This window comes from Mustela erminea, chromosome 9 (assembly GCF_009829155.1).
Source record: "Mustela erminea isolate mMusErm1 chromosome 9, mMusErm1.Pri, whole genome shotgun sequence".
In the NCBI taxonomy this organism is placed as follows: domain Eukaryota; kingdom Metazoa; phylum Chordata; class Mammalia; order Carnivora; family Mustelidae; genus Mustela; species Mustela erminea.
Window position 1 is genome coordinate 55,459,237 of NC_045622.1, and position 18,944 is coordinate 55,478,180.

At 43.3% G+C, this 18,944-nt stretch overlaps 1 protein-coding gene across 5 annotated transcripts in view; it reads left to right on the forward strand.

The window, feature by feature from the left end:
- P4HA3 (prolyl 4-hydroxylase subunit alpha 3) overlaps positions 1–14,493 on the forward strand; it is a 39,207-nt gene extending 24,714 nt beyond the window's left edge. For 3 of the 5 annotated variants that reach the window (XM_032358248.1, XM_032358249.1, XM_032358252.1), the window contains 6 exons: positions 2,220–2,284; positions 3,825–3,984; positions 7,619–7,681; positions 11,126–11,194; positions 12,604–12,700; positions 13,500–13,677. In XM_032358248.1, the coding sequence (XP_032214139.1) occupies positions 2,220–2,284; positions 3,825–3,984; positions 7,619–7,681; positions 11,126–11,194; positions 12,604–12,700; positions 13,500–13,570 (525 nt within the window). In that variant the 3' untranslated portion in view covers positions 13,571–13,677. Of the gene's footprint in view, positions 1–2,219; positions 2,285–3,824; positions 3,996–7,618; positions 7,682–11,125; positions 11,234–12,603; positions 12,701–13,499 lie in introns of those variants that run through there. The other 2 variants (XM_032358253.1, XM_032358251.1) reach the window with 2 other exon arrangements.
- Positions 14,494–18,944: the final 4,451 nt, after the last annotated feature.

The window sequence follows — 18,944 nt, forward strand, 5'->3', positions numbered from 1 at the left end:
TTTGCCGGGAATAAGCATCAGCTCCAAGGGTGGGGTTGCCGCATGGAAACTAAATTCAACCCAAGCCACTGAAGCCTCCTCTCCTGAGGCTTGAATTTATTCCATCTGCTTCCCATCCCAAACACTGCTCTCTTGTCACTTCTCCCTTTATCCACATCCCACCCATTCTTAAAGACTCAAGGGAAGCCTCATGCCTGTCTTTGCCCACTAGCCCTGTCACTCTCCACTTTCGTGGGTTCTTTCAGTAGGAACATGTTTTTTCAGAGCTCTTCTTGGGGCCACATATGATAACCTCTCTCTTTTTTGAACTCAAAGCTTTTGTTACAAGTTGTCTCGTATTTAATTTTTTAAATTTATTCTACTATTTTTGTGTTGTCTTGTATCACTAGCTATTTCAAGAGTTAGCATCCTGTCTCCTCAACTAGATTATAATCTAGGAGGGATCATAGGCCATCCTTGAAATGCCTCACCCTGTATTACGCCCATTGCAGCCAGAGTACTGTTTAAAAGGTTGCATCTGACATCAAGCCCTTGCTTTAAATCCTTGAATGTTATAAAGCTTCTTGACCTGCTGCTGTTGGCCCCTCCACACTTGTGCACTTGATGCCCCAGACACATTGAACAACTTGGATCTCAATGAACGGGGCATGCTTCCCTCAACCTCTGGGCACACTCTTCTCTCTACCTAAATAACTCTCCCCTTGGCCTCTTTTCACCTGTTTGATTCCATTTGTCTTTTGGGTATCCTGGGAAACCTTCCTGTCCCTCATAAGGGACGAGATGTTCCTTCTTAATATTCTCTTAGTGGCCTGGACTTGTCCATTATGGCTCCATTACATGACTTATGTCTGCTCCATATGTTGTGTTTCCAGTGCCCAGCATGGTGCTCAGCACAGAGAATAACCAGTAGATATTTGTCCCTGGAAGTGAATGACTTGCTGGTGTACAATAAATAAGGGTTAAAGGAGTTAAGTCTTAATGGGGACGAGGGTGGAATGGAGATTCCCTAAGATTTTTCTTTAAACCACTGATGTTACCCTAGAAGAATGTAAGGTAGCAATTCCTCTAAGAACCTCTCCTCTCTCCTCTGTGAGGGGTTCAGGGGAGGATGCTGAGTGAAGGACTAGACAGAGGCATTATCAGTCGCCTAATGATTCCCTGCATCCTGATACTATAGGAGGATAGCCTGAAAGGAACTCCCAAGAAGGTGTTGTTCACATGCTGCATTTTATAGCTGGGGAAACAGGTTCAAGGAAACAAAGAGACTTTTCCAAATTTGTCTACCTGGTTTAGCAGCAGGAATAGTAATATGGATAGATGCTTCCAAGAAGGGAAAGGGTGTGGTCTTGTGCAGTTTGTTGCCTCATGCTCTGCTCTGACGGCATGTGAAGCTCCTGGGCTGGGTCATTAAGCACAGGACTCACAGGATTCATTCATTCGCTCTGTTCACCAATATTGAGCTCCTACCCCCTGCCAGGCTTCTCTTGACTCTAGGGACATAGCACTGACAAAAGACTTGCTCTCTTGGAGCTGACATTTTGATGACAGATGCAGAAGCAAACACATCCTTATGTAAATCTTTCTCTTTCTGTATCTGGTCCAGCGCCTTTGCAGTTAGGAGCCACTGCATTTAAAAAGAATTTAAAATTCATATCTAGACATTCAGAATAAAATAAAAACATTTAGCAAAATTGGTTACATTGAACCTGTTCAGGATTTTTTTCCCCCACATAGTCAGGGAGGTTGCAGCAAAACAGATTTTGATTCTTTGTAAGGAAGGGTTTTGTTGGAATTGTTCAGGGGAGTGGGCTACACCTGAGGATGGAGAGTTTTTCCTCGTTGGAGGTGTTGAGTTAACATGACAAAGACTCAGTGCTTACTGTAGGCCAGGCCCTGTGCCACTAGGATACAAAGATGAGTGAGAAGCAGTCCCTGTTCTGACAGAACTCAGTCTCAGATGCAGAAGGGATTGAAATACCACTTTATTTTAGTTCAGCAAGCAAGGTTATTTTCAAGTCAGATTTTTTTTGTCACTTACTAGCTTTTGTTTTTGAGATCAATAGCTATCACTAAATTAGTAGCATGTGCAAAATATTTTAAGTTAGGGAGGAACTGGCGATTGTTAGATTTACTTTGAAGAGAGGGGCATGTCTGTGGAAATAATGGAGCCCTTCCCTTCACATCATAACTTATACTTTCTCTTACGGCCTCCGTTTCAGCTACAGAGATCTGTGGTGGCGTCAGGGGAAAAGCAGTTGCCAGTGGAGTACCGCATCAGCAAAAGGTAAGAGGGGTCCTTCCTTGACAGGGACTCTGGTCATACTTGCTGCCTGCCTTGGGCCTGTGGCACAGCTGACTGAAGGTCAGCAACAGCCATTCAGAGATGCTGCTAGAGAACCCATAGTTCATGTTTATGTCTGCACATTCTCGTTGAGAGGAAGAAATTTCCACTCCCCTCACCCAAGGCTATTTCACAGGTTGTTATAGGGTCTGCGGACTTAATGAGGAGGCCCTTAGGGAAAGACTTGACAAAGCTTCTATGCTGGCATCCAGAATTAGGTGTGTAGATGTACTCCTCACCAGGATTGCTTTTCCAGAGAATTCAGTTCTATTCCCATTTGGAATTTGACTTTATAAGGTTCCATTCCCGCCTCCTGACTCATATTCAAAGCATGACTTGCCAACATTCAGGCAAGAAGGGAGGCTGGAATCTCTGGACCTGATGGCTTCTAGAGGCAGATTCAGCTGTGAGAGCCCAGCTTTATTCTCTCTGCTCAGCTCCTGCTCCCACCGCCCTACAGTCCTTGATTTGTATTGTAAAGACAGGACTTATGATCAGTAAGAGGATGAGTCCCCATCAGAGCCATGGGAGACAGTGACAACAGCATCCTTGGGGAGAGGCCAGACCTGAGGATGAGTGGATAGTTTTGTTTTCTGGGAGGTGAAGTGAATAATGAAAGCTTTGATTCAGAATCATTTGGCTTAACCTTAAACTTCTTTGGTCTGGTACATTTAGTGACCTTGTATACTAGGAGATATAGGAAGGTCCAGAGAAAATCTGACCTTCTGCTTAGATTTGTTCTTTTTCTTTTCTTTTCTTTCTTTTTTATTTTTTTAAAGATTATTTATTTATTTATTTGACAGACAGATCACAATTAAGCAGAGAGACAGGCAGAGAGAGAGGAGGGGAAGCAGGCTCTCCACTCAGCAGAGAGCCTGATGTGGGGCTCCATCCCAGGACCCTGGGATCATGGCCTGAGCCGAAGGCAGAGGCTTTAACCCACTGAGCCACCCAGGCGCCCCTAGATTCATTGCTTTTAACGGAGTAGGTGGTATTATTTTCTTTACTTTTCAGGTGAAGAACCCTAGACCCCCACTGCCTCCTCTTTTTTCCCTGTCATCTCTCTGTATCCCTTTGAATTTTGGTTCTGTCTTTACAACTTCACTGGAACTGGTCTTCAGAGGTCACCAGTGAACTTGTCACCAAATCACTTTCCTGCCCATGAACCTTCACTTACTATCTACCACCCACAAAGACCAGTTTTATGACCACGGCATCCTCAGCTTTTTACATTATGTCCTGAACGTACTTTTCCAGCCTTGTCTCCTTTTACTTCTTTCATAGACAAAATGCTCCCACACTTGTACAGACTGAATATTGTTATACCTCCATGTCTGTGCTTATGCTCTTTCTTCAGCCTGCCTGCCTTCCTTTCTTCCTTCCTTCCATCCTTCTTTCCGGCAGTTGATACAACTCATTCATTCACAGACATAGTCATTTCTGGCATCAAATCATTGATGCTACAACCCGTGGTGTGTTTTAGTGCCTGGCTGAAGGACACCGTTGACCCCCTGCTGGTGAACCTTGACCATCGCATTGGTGCCCTCACGGGACTTGATGTCCAGCCTCCCTATGCAGAGTATCTCCAGGTGGTGAATTATGGAATTGGTGGTCACTATGAACCTCATTTTGACCATGCTACGGTAACTATGGGGTCAGTGATCAATCTCCTGTGGTCGGGAGCCAGGGTATTATTTATATCTCTAAGGCAGAGCCCTTATAATGCTCTCAGGGAATAGCAAGTGAAATCTTAGAACAAAGGCTCTTGTTCCAGGAAGGTCTGAAAACCTTGGTTTCAAGTTGATTGCTGCTGACTCATTTCCTTTTGGGCCACCAGCCCCCCTTTCTAAAATTTGCTGGTGGGAAGAAGAATGTGGCCTGTCATGGAGTCTTCTGTCTCACTTCACCCAGGGACTTCCCAGTGAAGCTTGTCCTTCTTCCAGTCACTTTCTTTTTCTCATCATCTCAACTGCTCATCATTGCTGATGTGTGCTTAGCAAATAATTTTTGAGGATTTAAAGGTCTCCCCAAAATTGATCTGTAGATTCAACCCAAACTTTATCAAAATTACTGGAGTCTTATTTTTATAGAAATTAATAAGCTGATCCTAAAATGTATATGGAAATGCAGAGGACCCAGGACAGCCAAAATTTTGAAAAACAACAAAGTTGGAGGACACACACTACTTGATTTCAAAATGTAATATAGATCTACAGTAATCAGGGCCATGTGGTATTGCTATAAGGATAGATACATAGGTCAGTGGAACAGAACAAAGTCCAGAAATAAACTCACACATTTATGGTTGATTGATTTTTGACAAAGGTGCCGAGGAAATTCAGTGAGGAAAAGATAACCTTTTCAACAAATGGTGCTGGGACAATTGGATACCTACTTGCAAAATAACAATAACAACCTTAGACCTTTACCTCATACCATATGCAAAAGTTAACAAAGCATGATCCACAAAAGAAAAATAAAAAGTGCTAACTTGGACCTCATCAAAATTAAAATTCTTTTCTTTTCTTTTTAAAAAGATTTTATTTATTTGGGGCGCTTGGGTGCCTCAGTCATTAAGCATCTGCCTTCGACCTAGGTCATGGTCCCAAGGTCCTGGGATTGAGCCCTATATCGGACTCCTTGCTCAGTGGGAAGCCTGCTTCTCCCTCTCCCACTCCCCCTGCTTGTGTTCCCTCTCTCACTGTCTATCTCTTTCTCTGTGTCAAATAAATAAATAAAATCTTTTTTAAAAAAAGATTTTATTTATTTATTTTTCAGAGAGAGAGAGAGCGAGCGAGCGCACACAAGCATGGGGAGCAGCAGGCAGAGGGAGAAGCTAAGCAAGGAGTCTGATGCAGAACTTGATCCCAGAACCCTGGGATCATGACCTGAGAAGAAGGCAGCCACTAACCAACTGAGTCACCCAGGTGTCCCTAAAATTAGTTGCCTTTCAAAAACACCATTAAGAAATGAAAAAAGAAGCCACTAACTAGAAGAAAACATTTACAAATCCTGTATCTGATAAGGGACTTGTATCCAAAATATATAAAGAACTTATAATTTAATAATAAGACAATTCAGGGATGCCTGGGTGGCTCAGCAGGTTAAGTGTCTGCCTTTGGCTCAGGTTATGATCTCAGGGTCCTGAGATGGAGCTCTGCTTTGTCAGGCTCCATGCCCAGCAGGTGAGCTCCATGCTCATTAGGGAAATAGAAATTAAAACCACAATGAGATAGAAACCACATTTATATTACAGTGGCTAAAATAAAGATCATATCAAGTGTTGGTGGAGATGTGGAGGAACTTGAACTTTCATACATTGCTGATACATCGTACATCATACATTGCTGATGGGAATCTGAAATGGTACAGGTACTCTGAAAAATAGTTTAACAGGTTTTTTTTTTTAAAGATTTTATTTATTTGAGAGATAGAGACCATGAGCAGGATGGAGGGCCAGAAGGAGAGGGAGAAGCAGACTCCCTGCTGAGCAGGGAGCCTGACAAAACAGGGCTCCATCTCAGGACCTGGGATCATGATCTGAGCTGAAGGTAGATGTGTAAGCAACTGAGCCACCCAGGTGCCCCAGTTTGGCAGTTTCTTAAAAAGTTAACATACACCTACATATAATGCAGTCATTCCACTCCTAAGTATTTTACCCAAGGGAAAAGGAAATAGGGGCACCTGGGTGGCTCAGTGGGTTAAGCCTCTGCCCTTGGCTCAGGTCATCATCTCAGGGTCCTGGGATCGAGCTCTCTGCATTGGGCTCTCTGCTCAGTGGGTAGCCTGCTTCCCTCTCACTCTCTGCCTGCCTTTCTGTCTACTTGTGATCTTTGTCTGTCAAATAAGTAAATAAACTCTTTATTAAAAAAAAAAGAGAGAGAGAGAAAAGGAAATATATGTCCATACAAACACTTGTACAAGAATGTTTATAACAGATTTATTGGTAATAGTTAAGAATTATAAACAATCCAAGTGCTCATCAACAGATGGATAAACAAATTTTTCTATATCTACAGAATGGAATACTACTTAGCAATAAAAAGGAACAAACTACTGTTGATACATCCAACGATACAGATGAACCATAAAAACCTTATGCTAAGGGAAAGAAGCCAAACAAAAAAAGACTACATATTTTATGATTCTGTTTATATGAAATTTCTAGAAAAGGCAAGACACAGAAAGGACATCAGTGATTGCGTGGGGTTGAGGGTAGGATGAAGACTGACTACAAACTGACATGGGGGAACTTTTTAAGCTGAGGCAAGTGTTCTAAAATTGGATTGTGGGAAGGCTGCACAACTATTGAAATTTACTAAAGCTCGCTAAAAAATACTCTTACAGTGGGTGAATTTTATATGTAAATTATATCTCAGTTAAACTGTTCTATGACAGAAGAGTGTGTCTCTAGCAAATAATTGGGAATTCTAGTATTACAACTTAATGTTCCTATAAAATAATTATCTGTAATACTGTATCTACTAATTCCTTTATTTCACTGAACATGAAGTTAACCTTATATAGTATTTCACAACTGACAAACAATTCTTTTTTTTCCTAAAGATTTTATTTATTTATTTCACAGAGAGAGAGTGAGAGATCACAAGTAGGCAGGCAGAGAGGGGGAAGCAGACTCCCCGCCAAGCCGAGAGCCTGATGTGGGGCTCCATCCCAGGACCCTGATATCATGACCTGAACCGAAGGCAGAGGCTTAACCCTGTGAGCCACCCAGACGCCCCTGACAAACCATTCTGTTTGACTGGTATAGTTGACCCTTGAACAACATGAGCCAACCCCTTACACAGTCAAGAATTTATATATAACTTTTGACTCCCCAAAATTTAACTACTCATAGCCTACTGTTGACTAAAAGCCTTATCAATAACATAAACATGTATTGATTAACATATTTTGTGTATGTTTAGTATATGGTAATCGTACAATAAGGTAAGCTAGATAAAAGAAAATGTTACTAAGAAAATCACAAGGAGAACACATTTACAGTACTCATTGGAAAAAAACCTGCATACAAATGGACCTGCACAGTTTAAACCCATCTTAATCAAGGATCAACTGTATACAATTCACTTAAATGAGTATCTAATAAATTAGTAAAAGAATAAAAGGTAAGTGAACACCTGCCAGCAAGGGTATGGCTCAAGGCTATCTCCCATCTGTGACCTCCCCATTTTTCTCCCTGTATTATGTTGGAATCCTGACTGTCACTGTGGTGCCATCTGCATAAAATAATGATATGTTCTACTTTTGTCTCAGTCGCCAACCAGCCCCCTGTACAGAATGAAGTCTGGGAACCGAGTTGCAACATTTATGATCTATGTGAGTCTTGCTTTGGATGATTAGAGTTTCTTATTTAATGACTATACTGCTTTTATTTTACGGTTTTCAAAGCAATAGCAGACACTGATTTTACCTGATACACCACAAAAATCTCTGAGATTTGTGACTTTCATACAGCATTTTTATTAGGCCCTATAGGAGATAAATAGAAGTCAGATATCCTGCTCTCTAAGAGCTTACAGTGCATAGACTTAAATATGAACTTGTCATAGGCAGTGATTAGGATGGGAAGTAGAGTTACACTGAGGCCTGGAGTTCTTAGGGCCTGACCAACACAGGAAGGGGATGTGAGTCTCTCTCTCTTTGAGGTCGCACAAAGGAGAGAGCTAAGATTGCAGGAGGGAAAACAGGGATGTCTACGGAGAAATTCAGTAAGTGTTGCTGTTTTAGTGTAGTTAAAATTCTCTCTCCTATTTCCCCATAAAATTTGCATTATACCCCCTTAATAAACTGGCTTCCTCTCCTAATTTCTGGCCTGATCCTAGGAATTGAACCCAGTTGCTGTTATCTCACCTACTCACTTCCTCGCAGATCACATAGGTTTACTTCATTCTTTATGGGCCAGTCATAATTTCAGTCATCTGTCACTTAAATTATAAGAGGTGTATGTGTGACTGTTGACTGAAGGGATAAACATGTTAATAGACAGGCTCTACGTAACACCAGAAGTCCTGCTTTCAGGCTTATTAGAATAGCATACCCCTAATCTCTTTTCTCAGTATGGGAATAGCATTCCCATACTGAGAAAAGAGATTAGGGGTATGCTATTTAGTGCTGTGCTGTCTCCACAGTGCAGCCAAGAAAGGACAACCAGAGGCCATGCTTTATGGTCTATAATGCTGGTGATTCCATTGTAGTTCTTCCTGTGACTTGGTTTTATACTTCCTGCCGAACCAGAAGGCTGCCACTTCCAGTGGTATCTGGCCTCAGGTGGTCATTCTGGATGTTCTGATCAGGCATAGAGGGACGTCAGCTCTCCAGGTAGGGGGCATGTCCTATATCAGCAGCTGGTTGCATCTCTGTCTGATGACTCAAGACAGCATGGGAAGTCACAGGCAGTGAAGAATATTGGTATCAAGCAAAGAAAAGGACATGTAGGGGCCAGTATCTTTCTTTTCTTTACCTCCCTAATATCTCCTACCACTGGTCCCCTGGTTACCAAGGCCCAGTTACTATAGTAAGGGTAGCATGGACAAGAGCCCTGCAATTTTAAATGGCAAAATGCAAGTGTGTGTATGTGGACGGAGGTGTGTGTGTGTACATTTGAGGATAAGCATTTGTGATAGTGGAATGGAATATACTTAGGGTTAGTTGGCCTAATTCTGGTTCTGCCACTTAATATGCGGCTCCAGCACAAAACACTTCAATTTCTTTGAGCTTGTTTTCTTGTCCTGCACCTCCTCATTGGGTTGTTATGAGAATCTGATGAGATAATTTAAAGGGACATCACCCTGTAAAGTTTTATCCACTAGGTTTTGATCATTGCATCCCACCAGCAGGTATAGGACTCCTTAAAGGGCCATTGGCATCGAGAGGCCTAGGAAGTTCTAGTTTATCCCAGTTCTTTCATCTTCGGATTGAGGTAAAGACCGTTGCAAACATTTCTAATGGCAAACATTAAGGTTTTTGGAGAATCTAAGAGTAATACTGTAGGGAGAAAATAATCTATAAGATGGGCAGAGGACTGAGCTGAAATCAAGTTAGTAATTTTTTGTTCAAATTGGAGATAAGATCAGCACCAGTACAAAAGAGTGAAAGGTTTACTTCTACTCCACTGATCTCACAATCCTGCCCAGGGGCTTCATAGCACACAGGTCCGATTCTCTTTTTAATTTGTTTCATAAGTCATTCCTTCCTGCCACACTGCAAAACCACAGGTAAAGGAATGCAGGAAAGTGCAGGCTCCCCCTGTGGATCTTGCTTACACCCATAGTTGCTGACAACAGTGGTTAGAATGGAATCGTCCCTGTTAGTTACCTGAACACAAGGAGCAAACTGTTGCTGTCATCAACCTTCCCAAGGGACTACAGGGGAAGCCATGAAATGCAAAAAATCACCACTGCTACTTCCAGGTTCTGAATCACCATGTCAGTTCCGCTTCCTCTACCAAGTGCCAACCTCCTAACTCCTACCACGTGAATGTGGTGGGATCCACAAACGTTCTGATAGACAGGGTGAGATAAGACTGGCTCTGTCATGCTGCACTGCTGGTGAGAAAATAACTTAGCATTATGTATCAAAAGTATTTAATGTATGCATACACTCTTGACTCAGTAATACTGATCGTCCAGACTCTTTCTTATGAGAACAGTGTAAAATGAAGGAAAAAAAAAGATTTTACTCACTAAGAGTTACTAATAATAGCAAACATTTGGAAATAACCTGAATGTTCAAGGGTACAGCATAAAGATTGTGAGCAGGGAGTCTAGTTAGCATTGGCTCGGTTCAAATCGGGCTCAGTCACAGAAGAGTGATGTGACGTTTTGTTAAGTACTTAATCTCTCCTAAGACTCAGTTTCCTCTCTGTAAAATGTGAACTGTAACAGTGACGATTCTAACTTAAAGGACTGTTGTGATGAATAAGTAAGATAATATACCTCTAAGGACTTAGTAGAATGTCTAGCATATAGGCAGTGCTGAATAAATGCCCTTTATTAGTATATAAATTACAACAATGCCTTTTTTCTCGATATGATGAGCAATATTTGTATTTTCCCATTTTTTAAAAATATATTTCTTTGAAAATCAGGAAAAAACCCTTCATATTAAGAGAACATATCTAAAATTCTAGAATGTACCAGTGGTGAAACTCCTTAGCTGAGGTTACCTAGAGTGGAATGACTGGTCTGGGAAACATGCCAAAGCTACAATCCGTGGTTCCTACAAGGCCAGCTTTGAAAACTAATTGTAATATAAACAGTGCTCTGTAAGCCACAGACATGATCCATTAGTGGGCTGTGAAATTAATTTAGTGGATGTGGCCTGCATTTAAGAAATTTGAACTAGAATAGAATAAAATAATATGGAAAATAATGAAGGGTACCTTGTGTAGTAAGAATGTCTTATGAAACTTGTACTTGGGGGGGGGTGTATCTTGGGTTGTGATATAAACTGGATTTCTTCCTGAGGGTCTCAAACTTCAAACTGACCTACTGTAGCCCTCAATAAGGATATTAGCTAGAAGGATAAAGAAAGGAATAGTTCCTAAAGGCTGTCCTCTTGTGGCCCTATAGGCAAACATTGATGCCATGGAGTAGGCTCCCTTAATTCCTAAATTGGAGTGATCATCTTTCAACAAGTATTTCTCCTGTAACTAGATAGGGGAACACAGGTAGGATTCAATGCAGAAATGAGATCAGATGTCAAATTAGGCAGGGTTGGATAGTCAGGGGCTATTTCAATGCTGGATCTTTGGCATTGTAGCTGAGCTCCGTGGAAGCTGGAGGAGCCACTGCCTTCATCTATGCCAACTTTAGCGTGCCTGTGGTCAAGGTGAGTGGGGGTCTGGTCCCTGCATATGGTGGTTGTAAGAGTGCAGAACTAACACCTGAGCTTCCGTGCTGTTTGTGCTTGCAAGCTTCTTCCTGGGAGGAAGAATACAAAGATATTTTCCACCTGATTCTCAAAATCAAAGATAATTCCTCAGTTTAGATGACCACACTTGTGCTTCTATTTTTAAAATTTTATCACTATTTATATTACAAGGAGATGATTACATGTCTGCCTTCTCTATTACGATAGAACTCCTCAAAGGTAAGAACTCTCTTTTAGTGACCCTTGGATCCTCTAGAACAACTGGTCCCCTCAGACATTCATTCAGTAAACACTGAGGTCTGAAAACACTGAGGGAGAGGAAGACTCATGGTTCTTGTCCTCCAGGGGCTCACAGAGAAGTTAACAGGCAGTAACAACATTCTTTCCTTGCAGAAAGAGCTGTGAGGTCATGTGAGGCACAGAGGAGGGCTGTGTGATAAAGAGGTTTCATTTCCCCCCAGTTTGAGACCCATCAAGCTCTCTCAAAGCCTTTACCTAATTCAGGAATGAAATGAAGATACAGAAATGAAACTGTGCCTATGAAGCACTTAGCACAGGGCCGGGCACATCATAAACATTGCCTAAGTAAATGCAGGGATCTAGGAATTCTCAGGGAATTTAAACTTGGGAATGCAGAAGCTGTCAGTGCCTCCTGGAAGGCTCTTCCTTACCTTGGGCTTTGACTGCTTCTAATGGCCAAGGTTAAACTAAGTCTGTAGCAGTTGTGGGGGTGGGGGCGGGGGAAGCCGTGCATAGGGGGAAAAAGGACATACAGGATTTGTCAAAACACCTGGGTTTGAGTTTTGACTTTGCGCCTTCTTAGCTGCATTACTTAAAGCCCTGAAGCCTCAACTTCCTTGCTGGTAAAGTTGGGAGTATGATAAAGCCTGCTTCCTGGGGGTGTTATTAGTAAGTGCCTGAGGATGCTTAAGCATGTGAATTAAGTTCTTATTTGTATAAGGAATAGTTTATTCCACTTTGCGATTTTTGCTGAGGGCCTCTCCTCTGGGATCCAATGACATCACGTGTTCACCTCTCTCCTGCCACTTGCCACACTGTCCTGTCCTGCTCTGTTTTTATGTCTATCTTCCTAGAAGACTGTGGGCCCCTGAGAACAGGAGTGGATATGATTTGTCTTTGTATCCTTAGGGCCTAGAGGAGAGTAGGCCCTCAATAAATGATGCATTCATGGGAGAATGGCAACTTATGCCATTTTGTGCCATGTTATGCATGCTTTGTCCCCAATCTGCATGGATAGCTTTCTCATTTAATGAAATGCATGCATTTGTCTTTAGTCATAGTCATGTACTTCTGAAGGATTAAAATTCTGGGCTGACCCTCTCTGGGGTGGGCTCTTTTGTTTTCAGAATGCAGCACTGTTTTGGTGGAATCTGCACAGGAGTGGTAAAGGGGATGGTGACACACTTCATGCTGGTTGTCCTGTCCTGGTGGGAGATAAGTGGGGTAAGGCCTGCCTTTCTGGGCATGAGAATGGGGGAGGGGTTCAGAGTAAAGTCAAATAGGAGATGGATGGAAAATAGCATAGCCCTGTCATTCCAGAAACTTCATTACGTGCTACTTAATATTGAGATGATCAAATTTGGCTTAGTTGCCCCCCACAGAATGGGAAGCTCTAACAGAGCAGGTGTCAATGAAAGTTTATTGACCTGATCAGATAGGCCTTGATTTCTGAGCACAGCTGAGGAGGAAAATGGACCTGCGCTCCAGTCCTCTAACCCAGGGAGAGAACTATCAAGCCACTATGTGTCCCATTTAGTGCCTCCCCTTGAGGAGATGGTCAAACAAAGAAGAGAAATAAATAACCAGCAGATGTATTTATGTCATATATGTGTCCAAAAGCACTTAGTTAAGACAGAAAAAGAAGTTGATCACAGACTCTCATGCTGAGATGGATATTGCCAACAGAAGCCACTGCTTTTTTCTCATTGTACCAGGGGGAGGGTAGACTTTTAGGAGCTACATATGTAGTATGAAGAGTGAGAGACCCAAGTTTTGAAAATTAGTCTGTAGGAGACAGGACCTGTCAGAGACTTTTTCTAGGGGACAATATCCCCTTTGCTATTTCTCTGTGCTAGAAGCACCATCTTGTAAACTGTTGTAGGGCTGGGACTAGCGTGAGGCAAGTGAGTTGCCCAGGGTGCCAAATGTAAGTGACCCTTTCCCCTGACCCTGTGAGTGAGCATTGCTGCTTGTTGTCTGCTCTGTTGAGCCTGTTCTCTTCTTCTTCCCCATTCTCTCCCAGTGGCCAACAAGTGGATACATGAGTATGGACAGGAATTCCGCAGACCCTGCAGCTCAAGCCCTAAAGACTAAAATGTTGGCAGAGAGAAGCTGGTGGAGTCCTGTGACTTTCCAGAAAAGCCAGAAGCCAAAGGCATGCCTAGGAGAGGAGAAAGGAGAGCTACCTTCTGGAAGAGGACCTTGTCAGCATTGCTTGTTTCTTACAAAAGGAGGTGGTCTGTACCAGGGAATATCTGAGAATTCTTCTCAAACCATCAGTCAGAGTAGATGGGCAATACAAAGAAGGGGTTGAGGCCAGAGGGAGAAGTTTTGGGGACTCAGACACTCTATGATGGAAACGGAATATAGCAACGGTCCCTGGGGTTTGATCAATGGAGTTTTTGCCACTTTGAGCCTTGACTACAGCAGCCCAGAAGTGGCAATGAGGACACCTGCAGGAGGGGCCTAGCCTAACTCCCATGGCTTTCTGCCCTCCCCACTGACTTCTCTTGAAGACTGAGCTGGGACTGTCTCTGTAGGAGTGTACCTCATAGGATTTTTTTTCAAGCAGAATGAAACTTTCTTTTTTTATATGATGATTTTTAATTACAGCCATTAAAAACATTTATAAATCATTTTTCACAACCAAGAGTATTCTTAGAGGATAACATTGAGTAATATGTATATATATGTGAAAATGTATTTTTCTAAATTTATGCTATAATTTCAACTTGGCTCACCTCTCACCATTCCCCTCTCATTATATTCCAGACACATGACATTCTTTCTATTCCTACAGCCACTGTGCTCATCGCCATCAGCATCATTCCCACCTTTCAGGTCTTTGCATTTGCTGCTCCCTTATATTCCCCCCATGCCCAAGCTCTTCTCATTATCCCACTCTGGGCTCAATGTTGCTTCAGACCTCTCTTCCCTGACCATCCAACCCGCCAGCCATATTCTTTCATGTTACCTGATTTTCTTTTCTTTTCTTTTCTTTTTTTTTAAGATTGATTTTATTTATTTGACAGAGAGAAATCACAAGTAGACGGAGAGGCAGGCAGAGAGAGAGGGAAGCAGGCTCCCTGCTGAGCAGAGAGCCCGATGCGGAACTCGATCCCAGGACCCTGAGATCATGACCTGAGCCGAAGGCAGTGGCTTAACCCACTGAGCCACCCAGGCGCCCCTGATTTTATTTTCTTCATTACACATTCCTCAAGTTGAAATTACTCTAGTCATTTGTGGACAGTTGTCCTCCCTGCAGGGTGAGTGCTTTAAGGACCCACTATGCTTTGTCCATGCTTCTATAATAGCCCCATTGCACTGAATTTCAGTATTTGTTTCTTTGCCTGGCTGCCTGCATTAGATTCTGTACTCCTTCTTCCTCTTGGTATCCCCAGAAGGAGGTCTGGTTCAAATAAGTAGGCATTCAGCAAATATTTTTGGATAAATGAATAAAAAGGCATCTTTTGAGCTACACTTTGGAGGACTGGTAGAATTTTTACAGGTAGAGTCTAATGAGGAGAAGCATTTCCCGGCAGGACTTGCATGAGCTAAGGCTGTATTGATAAGTGACTGTAATGTTTGAGCACTTGTGCACTTGAGCACATTCCAGGCAACTTGGCTCAGATTCCCCAACAGGGGCGGAGTATGTGTCTCACTCACAAAGGCACACAGTTAAAGGACTGGGTGGTTGGATGCTGTGTTGTCTCTGCCCTGTCCCTGCACCATGCATTTCAGCATTTCTGCCTCCCAGAGCTTGTGGCCCCTAAGGAAAGGGTTCTGATGTGCCGATATCCAGCTTCCTCCAGGGCCTCAATGAGCACCTGGTCACATCTTCAGTATTTCTGCTGAGTGTGTCAAGATTCTGGGAATCCTCTCACTAAATGATGCAATTTTGTCATGCAGGGGACGGAATTTTACCCCTACCCTTCTGTATTCTTAGCTGAGGCCTCTGTAATAAAAGATTAACAAGAGAAAAACAAGTTTATGAACATAGGTGAGAAGTATGATAGTTTGTGATGAAGTCTGTCTAGATGTGGTGTCTACTTTGAGTCTTCTGTGATAAGAGTTCTGTGATAAGAGTTCATCTTTCTCAGTTGCAGAAATCCGCAAATCTCCAGGGAGGAAATTTATGACAACTGGCTTCCTTTTGGAGGATCTGTCTTTAGGCAGATAAGGGGAGTTCAGAGAAAGCCACTCCCTGCATTTGCTGTTTTTCAAGTGCCTACAGCCCAAAATAATGAATGTGCCAGAGTGGCATGGTCTGCTACCCTCAGTCACATACTGAGGCTCCAGAGGACTGGGTCTGAAACAAAAAGCTACTGTCTGAGCAACACAGCTCCCCTTCTTTACTGCTGCAGACATCAGAGCTGGGCCTTCTCCAAATTGCAGGGTCGGTCTCAGCTAATAGCAGCAACAGTAAACTTGGGAAGTTTACCATTCTAGGGGCACGCTTCTAAGGGCTTATATGTATTAATGATTTAATGTTCATCCCAACCCTATGAGGTTGATACAGTCTTATGCCCATTTTATAGATATGGAGGCAGAGGAGCAGTTAAGTAGCTTGCTCAAGTCCCACAGTCTGGCTCTGTCCGATCCTTGTGCTTTGAACCACTACTTCCGCATTGTCTGACATGTGGCCATTATCACACATCCTGATCAGGTGACTGAGGCCCAAGAACTGTCGCCAATAAGTGCTTACTGAGTGAGCATTTCCTAGGGGCAGGCTTAGGCCGAGGCATTGCTATAGAGGTGCTGAGAGGTGTAGGGTGCAGTTCCTGGGAGCTGATGGTCAGTAGGGAGATGAGGCAAATGCATCCAGTGTTAAATGGAAGTTAAGCACAATGTGAAAAAATTGCATGCAGTAAGAGAGGAATTATTGAATGCTGCAGTCCAGAGCTAAAGGGATCGCTGTGGCTTGGGATAGCCTCATTTGTTTATCCAAAACACATAGCCAAGGTGCTGACTCAGTGCCAAGCCCTTGCAGGCACCAGGGATGGAGAGAATTAGATGCTGACCCTGCCCAGATCCTCAAATCATCATAAGACAGTGTAGTCACAGGTGGAAACAGGGACATAGCACTGAGAAGCTCCTCAGAGGCTTTATGGGAAGGAGAGACTGACCACGTCTTAAAGATGCTGAGGGTGTGGAGAAGCTTGGGAGGAAGGGCAGAGCTGTGCAAACAGGGGGAATGCCTGTCCCTAGAGCTATGAATAGTACCACCTTAATTCTGGTCAGTCTGTCAGTTTTCTTTCTTTCTTTCTTTTTTAAAAGATTTTATTTATGGGGTGCCTGGGTGGCTCAGTGGATTAAAGCCTCTGCCTTCGGCTCGGGTCATGATCCCAGGGTCCTGAGATCGAGCCCCGTGTCGAGCCTGCTTCCCTTCCTCTCTCTCTGCCTGCCTCTCTGCCTACTTGTGATCTCCGTCTGTCAAATAAATAAATAAAATCTTTAAGATTTTAAAGGAGAGCAGGCATTATGGAAAGCAAGGTCTGGAATAGTTAGTGCCTTGCCAGGGGTTACATAGGAGAGCCTGGCCTGAGGCCTGGTCTGTCTCCTTCACCAATGCTCTTTCCATTCAGTGGTTATCAACAGTATGTCCCTCCATTGTACCACAACTGCAGAGTGGAAAGGCCTTATTCTTTTATATTTGCACCAGCCTCCATGCCCTCAGAAACTCTGACTAGTCCTGCTAGAAAGTGGTATGCTTTTGGGCCCCATCAGTGCTTAGTGGGTAGGTAGCTAATTCAGGATAAGACTGACTGTAGTCTGGAACACTGCTTGTTTGTAATTTTCTTTCTTTCTTGCACTTTTCTTCAGTCTTTTTTCTAACAGCCTTGTCCAAGTGGGCTGTTCACGTCAACAAGTCTCACTCCAGAGAATATACTTTAAAGTAAACGACTATTATCATTATCACTAGTGACCACAATCTGGCCATGCACTGTAGGCCAGGCGCTGGGCTAAGAACTTAGGTGTACTTGTCTCCTTCAGTGCTTACAGTGAGATAGGGACAAGTATCTCCGTTCCGCAGAAGAGAAAAAGCTGAGGCAGAGAACGTGCCTGAGGTTACACAGCTATAAAGTGGCGGAAGCAGAATTCAAATCCAGGTCTGTCTCCAAAGATCTGAACTAGCCCTCTGTTGCCTGCACTAATGTTACTTTGCTCTTGTTGTTTGCTTCTATTGGCAGTAATATCTTTGGAGTCAGTAATTTTTGAGGAGTCTCCAACACCTTCCCAGGTGTTGAGAGGTCTATCCTTTCTGCCTCTAATGCCTAATGGTTAGGAGTCCTATCAGATACAGGTATTTGTTGACTCCAGAAATGAATCACCTCAATTCCACAGAGCTACAGTGAACACCTATTGCGTGAAGAACTCCATACTACGTGTTCCAGGAGAATCCAAGACAATGAGGAGGCCTGTTTGCTGCACTTGAGGCAAAGTTAGCATACAAGCAAACGTAAGAATAGCTAATTGGATATAATCAAGTGGAAAGCTGTGTGGTGTTACCCTAAGCATCATGGGAGCTGGCAGAAAGGGCAGGACCCTATGGCTAGCATGGGCAGAGAGGCTTCCACAATGGGCCCCCAGGAACACAATGGAAAGAGGATGTGTGCTGATGGAGGGCAGGAAGCAGCTACCACTTCACTTTTACACATGAGGGGGCAGGGAGAGCTATCTGGGAGAAGGAAGTGAGAGGGCGTTAATCCTGTGGGGTCCTTGTCCAGCAGTGCCAAGGGCAGTCAGCACAAACTGCCCTTTCATGGAACGATTCAAAGAATCTCCTGTCAGGGGCACTTGGCTGCTTAAGCTGGGAGAAGGCAAAGGGGGTTCCAGTAGGGAGAAGGGACATTTGCAGGCAGACTACTGTACACTTAGCAAAACACTGAAATCAGTTCAAAGCTAGGGGGAGGAGACAAACATTTGTAGTCCTCTGTGCCAGCTCTTTTATCTCCCTTGTCTTACAACAATTATCCCTTTTGGCAAAGGAGAAAGAGGAGGCTCAGAAAAAGACTTCTGTAAATTCACACAGCTAGAAGAAGAGCTGGGGTCTGCAGCGTGTAGTTTCCCCCCACCAGCTGCTTCCAACCAACTCTTTCTCTCTGAACTTTTCTTTCTTCCTCACCTTGGGATCTCCACAATTTTCTCCCCTTTTGCAAAGAGAGATGCCGCATCTGCCACTTCTATTCCTTCCCTTGGTCACTTGATCATTTCCAGAAAGTGCTTGATTGGCCTATTCCCTCTAAGGTCTGAATAGCAGAGGGTCCCTCTGTCCTTGCCAGGGGCATATTTGCATAAGAAGTGGGTCACCCCTGATGAAATCAGTGATTTCAAAGGAATGAAGTTCTAAGGGTTTGAGGGCATGGCTCAGATTGAGCCCCATAGATAACTACTATCTCTGTGTTTTTTTTGTTTTTTAAAGATTTTATTTATTTTACTTGACAGACAGAGATCACAAGTAGGCAGA